At 32.7% G+C, this 11479-nt stretch overlaps 1 protein-coding gene across 1 annotated transcript; it reads left to right on the forward strand.

Annotated features, from left to right (window-relative positions):
* Positions 1-612: 612 nt before the first annotated feature.
* Positions 613-10832, forward strand: LOC140432263 (gastric triacylglycerol lipase-like; the record flags this gene model as incomplete). The annotated part of the gene is made up of 4 exons (XM_072520078.1): positions 613-756; positions 4466-4646; positions 7230-7347; positions 10589-10832. Coding segments are annotated over exons 1-4 (687 nt in total), but the record flags the coding sequence as incomplete, so codon positions are not given.
* Between the last annotated feature and the right edge of the window lie 647 nt (positions 10833-11479).

Genomic DNA, 11479 nt, shown 5'->3' on the forward strand with positions numbered 1-11479 from the left:
AGCATGCCTTGGACCGGGAGGATTGGCGGAGGAGGATACGGCGATAGCCGTCTCCAAAATGTATTGTACAAGTTGGATCCTGTAATGTATGTAACTATTTATTTATTAATAAATGTATTTGCAGGATATTAATGCATAGTACGGATAAACTGACAACTGTAGACAAATATGAAATATTCGTTGTCAATGACAATAACTAAAGCTTTTCATTTAGAAATTTCAAAAAAATATTTGCAATAGTTCTAAAAATGTTTGCCCCTCGGTATATTATTGTTTTAGCTAATGATTTTCGAACAGGTTTTTACAGCTATTTTTAATTATGTAATATATCTCGTAAAAAATTTTCCGCTTCCTTTATTTATTAACCTTACTATACGCATGAATCCAAATATCAATATTCAGTTATTTAATGTAAACTACCTTAGAACCAGATAATATAAACAATTATATATTGTTATCGCTCTGGTTAACGTAAAGTTAGTTTAAAATAAATTATAAAAAACTTTATAATAACGTTTTTTAAAATAATAGCTCTAAAATTATAAGTTAGTGGTAAAAATATTGCTTTTCATTGATGTGTTATTTAAAAATACATTTTTAGTCTCTGTGATAATGTCTTCTTTACGCGCTATCTCAGAGTGTATTGTCTTTCTGTTTGTTAATAGTGGTGTAAGCATAAGAGTGTGTCCAACATTTTCGGATTATTATAAAAGATCTAGCTCCTGTTACAACAATGATATTGAGAATCTTAATATGGTAAGTAAAGTTTATAGCTTTTGTTCTAGTAGATATAAAACAATTAACAGTTCCAGTTGTTCATTTTAATGTAAAAATTGTCTTTGTTTAGGCTACTGACTTAAATATTTTTCATTTCTTTTTTTTATCTCGTAATTGATAATCCCCAAGAATTAAGTATTCCTTTGAACTTAAACTAAAACAAATATAGACCAGGAGCCGTTATGTCTACCGCTGATACCCACAATGTAGTTAAAACTGTTTGTCCTTTATCTGGTGTTACTTTTTCTGTAAATGTATTTAAGATATATAACATTTATTGACGTGCTAGATAGATACCATTCTTGACGAAATGCCCCTGAAGATGCTCTGAGAGTGAAAGTACTTGGGCAAGATTTATTAAAAAACTGTGCTTGATATCTGCCTTTAATAAGTAAAATTCAAATATTCGGGCATTCAAACATATATTATTTTAATTTTAAAACAAATATAGGCTAAAATAATATCAATAAGTATTATTCATATTATTTATACGAAACAATACGTTGAAAAAATAACGTTTTTATTTTAACACAAATTCCTGATTACATTCTCGCTCAGTTCTACTTGTAGACGTTGACACGAGTGTCACTAACAGGTGGTACCAATGCTCAACACATAAAAATATATAATATAGAATTGTTATATCAACACCCTTCTGCAATTCTATATTAGCGTAACTACAAAACTATTACAGCTCAACAACATTTAAAAACTCCCTAAAATAGGTGAATTTAGTTTTTTTATAATGACTCTGACAAAATATCGATTTGTTGCTGATCAGACTGTACATACTCTAAAGTAATAAGTTCCTTTTCCAAACAATTTCTAATAAAATTATGTCAAACATCAATATGTTTGGTTCTTTTTGATTCCAATGTGGCAGCCATCTTAATACATGAGTGCTTATCTTCACATACCAGTACCAAGTACCAATATCTGACTAAAAAATAAACTTTCTGTTGTAACACATAAAGATAATATAGTGTCACTAGCCTATTGCTGCTGTATATTGTTGATATAACATTTTTCCACGATTCCTTTTTTTGCTCCTTTTACTTTTCTATTAACCGCCTTTAGAAGTAGATGTCAGAAGATTTTGGTGTGCGTTTTGTTTTTCATATCTATTGAAAGCTCTTTTAGTCTTCTTTGTAACATATTGACAGTGATTTTTCTTAAGTTTCCACTTCTTCCTTTACATTATTTACCGCCCAGCGTACCTGCACGGTTACGGCAAATATGATTTTCTGCTGACGCCATCTATGTTTGTTGAAAATCTTAATATCTGGGACACAAGACGCTTCTGCATAGTTTCATCTCAGACGGTGTAACAGATTTAAGATACAGCACTTTGAAAAAAGCCGTTGCAGTTGTGATTGGAGGTTAAATTATGGTACGTAAACATTTTTATTAATAATGTTCTGTATTGATGAATTTGTTTTGTTGCATGCCTGAAATTTCTTTTAATATATGTGTAACAATTTTGAGTGAATATAGTTTGATTACAGATTTGTTTTACCTCGGAGATTTAGTAACCTAAACTTCTTTGCACCTGCTAGGGTACATTGGGCAAAAGGGTATACAATATAATATATATTTTTTTAGGTCTGAAATTGTACGATGATTCTTCTTCGATTCTTCTTGGCACGTCTGCATTTTATGGAAAAAGGTATCAAAATCTTTGAAGTAGCTGTAAATGATATTGAAAGTGTAGAGATTACCAATAGTGCTGAAATAGATCTGGTAATAATTACACCAAATGTTGACTACCAAACGGATGGGGAGTTTGATCAAGATGATTTGATAATAACCCAAATTTCTAACGATGCTCCTGAAGAACTTGACGTTATTATTGACGAGTCCAAAGACGAAGATGACTATAGAACGGTGGATGTTCCTAACTACAATGATTTTGATAATAGAGATGACCAGGTGAAACAGATGAAACAGATGATGACATTCCATTGTCCAAATGAATAAAATCATCACAGAGGGAACTGACAGCTAACTAACTTCCATAAAAGAACTTACTGAAGAAGCCCGGAGATCCCAAATTTAATTTTGTCGTAAAATAGTCAATACGAGCATGAATGGTACCAATGGAAGCTATAAACGTATGGAAAAGGTAAAACCTGAGGTTGCAGAACTAAATAAGTTACAAGTTTTTGAAAAGTTATTTGATGCTGAAGTTGTAAATCATATTGTAGAGTAAACCAATATGTACGCAACAGTCTCCAGTAATCATCATTTTATAGTTACAAAAGATGAGATCAAAATTTTTGTTGGAATTCTTCTTTTTACCAGCTACCATAAATTACCCCGTGAAAGGATGTATTGGAATTTGGATGAAGAGCTGAATGTTCCATTTATTTCACGCGCTATCTCAGAGTATAGGTTTACAGAAATTAAAAAGTATATAAATTTCGTAGACAAACAAAATTGATACAATGTCTAAACTACGACTGCTTATGGATTAACTGAATGCTAAGTTTCAACAATGGGGCATTTTTCATGAAAATTTATCCATCGATGAGGCAATAGTCAAATACTTTGGCCACCATTCGACGAAGCAAATCATCAAATCAAAACCAAATTTTGATACGTATATCGGAGCTAAGCCTTCAGCTAACGAAGAACAGATGAAACCGAAAAAGTCTAAACTGCCACTAGGATCACAAGTTGTTTTAGACCTCCTGAGTATTACTACAGTTCCAACTGATCACATGACATTTTTCGATAACTGTTTTGCGAATTATGAACTTTTAGTGACATCGCGCTATCTCAGAGTTAGAGCTACGGGCACAGTTCGTGAGAATAGAATCAAAAAATATCCGCTTATGCAAGGCAATATAAGTGCTATATTATTTCAAAGATGGAACGGCAACAGTGCTGTAACCATGGGTACCAATTTCAATACCATAGAGCTCCTAGTACAAGTGAAGCGTTGGTGTGCAAAACAAAAAGAAAAAGTAGCAGTGTCACAACCTTAGTTATTCAAATCCTACAATTTATCAATAGGGAGTGCAGACTTACTCGATCAAGAGGTAAATAATTACAGAATCGGCATACATGGAAAAAAATGGTGGTGGGTACTCTTTACCCATGTAATAAATGTGACAGTTGTCAATGCGTGGAAACTATATAGGATTACAAATGAAAATAACAAAATAGATTTGCTACTATTTCAAAGAAATAATGTCCGCCATAACTGCAGAGCTTTCAAAGCCATACAAGGACGATCCACACCTACTAAACTATCTGGTTCGCCTCCAAAGAGTATAGTGGATACTCCTGATGGCCATTTTGCCACATGAGAGTTCGATGGATGTGTGAAAAATACAATGCAACTCTTTGCACTGAGCAGAGAGAGTGTTTTAAAATATTTCACTTATGTGTTTTTTATGTATATGTATGTATTTTTAATAAATGTTTCCTTGGTCTCTATGCATTTTTATGTTCACTATTTTTACTGGTTATATATAATTATATTTTATGTATTTTATACTGATTGTCCCAGTGTACCTGCTTGGGTACACCATTTATTTTTCAAAAACGAAATTTAAAAAATGTACAAAATATTTTTTTATATAATTATGATCATAATTAAAAGCAACTCCTAAACGATTTAGGTATTTTTAGTTTTTCTTTTGGCGGTGGGCATTAATAGGTTAAAGTTTTTATTCCATTACAGACCGAGGTACTTCGACGTTGGGGTTGTACAGCAGAAGAGTATTATATATTTACCGATGATGGCTATGAGCTACTTATAGTACGAGCTTATAAAAAAATTACTCATCCAACACCAATAATTTTAGCGCATGGAATACTCATGAGCGGATCATCGTTTTTATCATTAGGAAATCAATCGTTAGGTAAGAACATATATTATTGGAAATATAAAATAAACTTAATAAAACATGGAAAGCAAAGTATTTAACCTTATTCCGTGATCAACTGACCTTTAAAGTCGGTTCGCTATATTTACGCGGGTTTCGGATTAACAAAATTATGCTAATGACTCATTGATAACCAGTTGCAGTAAACGACTTCCCAGAAAATTAGGTAAAAACTGCATTAATGGTCATATTTTAATATACATTAAAATAACATTAGAGTAGGTATAAATTTGTTACAATAATGCAGTTGGATTGATTCTTTGCCAGTGTTGACATTGTATGTTTGGTGGAAATATTTAAAAATGCCTAGACGTGTGTTAGATGTAGATAGTCTAATTTGTAGTGTACATAAGTATTTTACGGATGAAAAAGAAAATGGCGGTCCTTTAAAATCGGTAATGTCTGTTCAACAACGCGTTTGTGATGCTCTAGGAATTAGTGAAACCAAACTAAGAGGAGTATTACAAAATCGCAATAATGAACGGCCGAAAAAAGATCACCGAAAAACTCGCCTATCATTTAAAACGAAAGATGTTCCATATGGAAAAAAATTTGAACTTCGTGATACCATTTATCGAATGCGAGCCAACAAGGAACATGTGACCTTAAATACAATTCTCTCGGAATTAAAAGATAGAAAATTTGACGAAATTGGCAGAACAAGTCTATGGCAAGTGATACATAATTTGGGTTTCAAATATCAAAAGGAGGATAACAGAAAAGCCCTTTGTGAAAGAAGTTCTGTTGTGCATAAAAGAATTAACTTTCTAAGAAAATATTCTAAATTAAAAGAAGAAAGGGCAAATTTTATATATTTAGACGAAACATGGATATTTTCTAGGGGTGCAACCAAGAGAATATGACAAGATGATAACGAAAAGTCTATCAAACATACTGATGGGGAAGGGAAGCGACACATAATTTTACATGCAGGAGGGAAATTGGGTTTTATAGAAGGTGCTGATTTAATATTTTTATCTAAATCAAAATCAAGTGACTATCACGATTATATGAACACAGAAATGTTTGTAAAATGGTTACATGAAAAACTTCTCCCAGGTTTGAGTGAGCCCAGCGTAATTATTTTAGACAATGCACCTTACCATTCTGAAGTATTAAACAAAAGTCCAACGAATTCTTGGACTGTTAATAAAATTAAAGAATGGTTGACAAAGGAACATATACCATTTACACAACATATTTTAAAATCAGAATTATTACGCTTGGCAAATATCCACGCAAAACCAAAAACCTTTGTTGTGGATCAGATTATTGAAAATTACGGTCATCAAGTTTTACGTCTGCCACCGTATCATTGCCAGTTTAATCCCATCGAATATATATGGGGAATAGCAAAACAATATTATGACAACCATATTGGGCCTAACGGTTATAGCGACGACGCAGTTCGGGAAACTTGGCGAAAGGCACTTTCAATTGTAACTCAAGAAGTGTGGTGCAACTGTATATTCAAGTGCGAGAAACTAATAGAAGATTGGTGGACTCGTGAAAATAAAATAAACGAAATAAGTCCAATCATAATAATAATTAATGGTGATGACAGTGATGATGATGACGATTATGATATTTTTGATGATAATGACTGATTTTCATTTTTGTTGGCAAGTTAAATTTTTTTATTTTTCATTAGAAATTCTCTCCATGGAACAAATATACATAGACCATATTTTCTGTGTGAAGTGTAATATAAAATTATTATTAGGTTTATATTAGCCAGATTAGACTCCATTAATGAAGTAATTCTCCTTATTATACTGTCAATTATATAAAAGATTTTCCATTATTTAATTAAAAAAAGTTATGGTTTATTTTTCATTTCATTTGACCAGCTGATATTTCCCCAAAGAGCGGGTAATTAAAACTGGGTACTTACAATAAAATTTTTAATCCGAAACCCGCGTAAATATAGCGAACCGACTATACTTGATACTCTGAAAATGTATTAATAAATGCTTTTGAGAAACTACGAAATGTAGTACTAGGTAAACGAAAAATTGATGAGTTACTTTCAATATACACACAAAACACTAAAAAAAATTCACAAATTGTATATCGGTATTTGTTGTTCTTTATTTGAGGTCTGTCCATTTCAGGTAGGAGATCATCGTGGATATCTGTACTTTGTGTTTTTTACTTAAATTGAAATATAACATAAATTAAACTGTTTTTGTCAAAAAGTTGCAAAATTAAGATAGATGGTACTATTTAAAAGTCTTTTCAACAGCTTTGAAAAAATTTTCGACAGAAAGAAAATATTTAATATTATATAAATTGTTCACCAGATCTCGGACTATTTGTTCCTATTAAATCTTTAAATATCAACAACTATCAAGGTCTGCGACGGTATAACAGTACCAAGTTGAAGGTTTTTTTTTTAATGTAGTACATTAATTACGTAATATGTTTTGTCTAGTAGGCTGATAAAGAATTTGGTTTTTATATAATTTATTGTGGTAAAAAATAATGCAAATGCATGTTACAAGGATCTTCCTCATAGTTATAAACGTTTTTAAAAAAATAACTTATTTTTTATTACAGCTTATAATATTATCGAATCAGGAAGACAGTTGTTTTTCCTTAACTTCAGAGGTACCCGCTATAGCACGAGACATGCGCACGGACTTACACAAGATGATTATGCTTACTGGAACTTTAGGTAATAACAGATTTAATTATTGGTTTGGTATTTGTAGATCTAAATTAGCTGTAATAAAAACAAAAATTAAACGGTTACATTGGTATCTCTACAAACTACTATTGGTTTGTAGAAAAATATTATCTTGCGTGGATAGACCTGCTGCTTTCGTGGTAGATACTGGGTGCAGGTACACATATTTTTTTTTAATCATGTCATCAGACAAAGAAATTATTTAAATCGAAAAAAAAATCAAAAAGTAGAAGAAATTATAAACGAGATAGAAATAGAAAATAAAAGACACAACTTTGTACAACAAAACCATTGTACCAATACTTAAAACTAGGTAAACAAAAACGAACAGCTAATATAGCTATCCTCTTCCTCAGTCCTAATCCCTTTTGGGATGTGGTAAGAAAGACACCATCAGGCCTTTACAGTTTTTTCAATATTTTTGTTCGGTATACCCAACGGCTTGGAATCTTTCCCTAGGTCTCTTTCCTTCAACTCTACCCTCGACTATCAGTGTTTCCATCGTACCTGTTCTTCTAGCAATGTGTTCAAAATACTGCAAATATCTCTGTTGTATTTGTTTAAGCAATCTATCTTTTAAGTTGTTCTAATATCGATACGTTAGTGCGATGATCAATCCAGTATATTCTCAACATGCGGCGGTATACGCACATTTCAAAAGCGTCTAGTTTATTTTTATCCGCTTTCTTTTAGGTCCACGTTTTCGGATATGTGGCTATGGGAAAAATGAGTGCTCGTACCAGCCTTAGTTTTGTGTGTATTGTTATGCTAGAATTTTTCCAAATTGTTACGTTTCATCATACCTGTTCTAACAATAGTCAACCTTCTACGTATCTCTCTGTCATACCCTCCGTCATTTGTTATTAGGGACAACAGGTATATGAAACTATTTACTACTTCAAAGCCATTAATTTATTTAATGTGTTGAAGATTATTCCGATCTCTGTTTAATATCATGATCTTTATCTTACGGTGGAGCAGTACGGCAAGGTAATAGGGCTTGGATAAGGGCTTGCGGCTCGGTGATACTCCTCCATAGATCCCTACCGGAAGGGCGTGTGCCGCCTAAATACCAGGTATATATATCTTTATCTTACTCCTTCTTAGCTTTAGTCCATCTTCTTCTTCAGATGCCATCTTCGCTACGGAGGTTGGCAATCATCATAGCTATTTTAATTTTTGAGCCAGTAGCTCTAAATAGTTGTTTTGAGCTGCATCCAAATCATTCTCTCACGTTCTTAAGCCATGAAATTCGTCTTCTTCCGATGCTTCTTCTGCCATCTATCTTTCCTTGCATTATGAGTCGAAGGATGCCATACTTCTCGCCCTGCATCACATGTCCGAGATACTGTAGCTTTAGTCCATATGTTTTCCTTTTCTCATTTAGACATCTCATTATGTCTTCCATTTCTTCTTGATTTGCCGCGATTATTAAAGTATCATCAGCATATCTCAAACTACTCATTTTTTTACCTCCTACTGATATTCCACTATATAGACTTCTAATTAGTTGAATTAAGTGGTGGGGTGTTCCCATTTCCGCAAGTATGGACCATAGCTGCTGCCATTTGACTTTATCGAAGGCCTTTGTGTAATCCACAAAGCACATAAGCATAAGACTATTGAATTCACGAGTTTTTTTCGATTAGCCGTCTGACATTAAGGATGTGTTCTCTTGGGCCTTTTCCAGAGACAAATCCCGCTTGTTTTTCTGATATCTGTGGCAATCAATGGCAATGTTGATGTTTTCCAGTCGTTGAGCCACTCTACGGTTTCCCAAAGCTTTTTGCAGATCATATGTATAACATCTCCAGTATCTTTTTAAACTTCTGCTGTAATCTGGTCTGCGCTAGGAGATTTTTTATTTTTTAACGTTTTGATTGCTTTTTCTACCCCTGACTTTAGAATGTTTGGTTCTCTCTCTGTAGTAAATTCGTCGTGATTTGTATTCTGGGGATCATCTACATATAGACTTTGATAATATTTTTTCCATACTTCAGCAATCCCTGTCTCGTCATTTATAATATGTTGGTTTTGATCCATTATTTTTTGTGTGATTGGTTTAAATTCTCTGGATAGATATCGGACTTTGTTATATAGCTCATGGGATTCATAGAGGTGTGCATGTCTCTCTAGTTCTTCACATTTTTCATTTATATGTTTATTTTTATTATCCCTACATGCTTCTTTAATTTCTCTATTAAACCTTGTTAATTCGTTTTTGTTGCTGTCGTTTTGATATATGAGAGACTTAATTCTCCTTCGCTCTTCGAGAAGTTGCTGCGTTCTGTCTGTCATCCAGTGTTTTCTCTTGATGATCTTTTTTTCGGTTGTGGTTCTTTTTGCAGTGGTTACTATGACATTTCTAAAACCTTTCCACATTTCTTCTGGATTGTCTTGTGTGTTTAACATACTAGTTTCCTTTAATGCATCTCTTAATGTTTTCGGATTAGAAATCTCCAGCCTGTTTTAATTTTGGTGCGGCATTGTTCTTTTTAGCTTCATGTTAATAACAATTTATAATCGGATCCACATTTAGCCCTTGGTCTAGTTTTTACATTTGTAAAACATGTCTTCCATCTGTTTTTTATCAATATGTAGTCAATTTGGTTCTTGTATTCTCCATTTGGGCTGGTCCACGTCGATAAACGACGGGTATGATGTTTGAACATTGTGTTTACAATGGCCAAACTGTTTTCAGTTGCAAAATCTAATAAACGTTCGCCTCGGTTGTTTCTAGTACCTAATCCATAGTTTCCTACATTTTGGATGTTATCATTTCTTATTTCTCCTACCTTAGCGTTAAAATTTCCCATGATTATGAGTGGATCTTTAGATGAAATATTTCTTATTGTGTCTTTAATAACGGAGTATACGTCTTCCACTTCATTGTTTCATGCGTCTGATATAGCTATAGAAGCAGAAAAATTTCAGAAGTATTACGAAGAAATATATCTAGAAACGGATAGAGAAGAAGAAAGAGAAACAATAACTAACATAGAACAAAACGAAGAAGAAGTATTGGCCTATACAGAAGTGAAAGAGAAAATATGCAAACATAAAAAAGGGAAAACAGCGAGAGAAGACGAAATATGGGCAGAACTTATAACGTATGGTGGGCAGGCACTATAGAGAAAGATTTATGAACTAATACAGAATATATGGAGCAACAAAATAATAATAAAATAACAACAGATTTTAGTATCATTGATTCTATTCTTAATTTTAGCCTTGACGAGGAGATTGAATTTGATGTTCCAAAAACCATTGATCTTGTATATAATATAACAGGTCAGAAGGCCATTTTTATGGGTTTTTCCATGGGAAGCACAGTATCCATAGCATATGCGAGCTTGTATCCAGAGGAAGCATCTAAGAAACTAAGTGGTATAATAAGTTTAGCAACAGCTTGTTACTTTAGGAACATTATTTCAGTTGCAAGATTTATTTCACCCTTTTTTACGATAGCACAGGTATGTACAAGTAAGTGATGGGACGTGGTTTCACCAACGGTGAAACCATATTCAGTCACGGTGATTTATAAATCATCGATAACTAGCGTTCCTTGCTAACTTCGATAACCGCGATCAGTGACCAGATATATCAGATATCAACTCACGGCAGTCACGGCACTGTCTTACAAATTATTATTATTAAATATTCTATAGGAATTTACAAATAGTGAATATAAGGAACTGAAACACGAGATATTTTATGTTATTTTCTACTGATATTAATTTGTTGTTTTGAAATAATAAATTTAAAATATTGCCATTGATTTGACGTCCTGAATATATTTTTTCGTTCATAAAAACATTCTTAAAAATTTATAAAAAAATTTAAGTGAAATTCTAGAATTATTTTTAGTTTTATTTAAAGAGAAAGCGTTGTCAAGGAAATTTTATAGTGCTTTCTTTAAATCGATTACTTTATTGTTAGTATTGTAAATTTATTATGATGTCAAACCATCTACTTGCGTTAGTTGTTGTTCGGTGGTTAAACCTATTCATTATCAGCAATATTTTTTATAGTACTACCTAACATAAAGTGATTGCTATCGTGTTGTTTAAGTTTACGATACTCGTGACTGACTACCTGTTACTACTCTGAGATAGCGCGT

This window comes from Diabrotica undecimpunctata, unplaced genomic scaffold, assembly GCF_040954645.1.
Source record: "Diabrotica undecimpunctata isolate CICGRU unplaced genomic scaffold, icDiaUnde3 ctg00003422.1, whole genome shotgun sequence".
Taxonomy (NCBI): domain Eukaryota; kingdom Metazoa; phylum Arthropoda; class Insecta; order Coleoptera; family Chrysomelidae; genus Diabrotica; species Diabrotica undecimpunctata.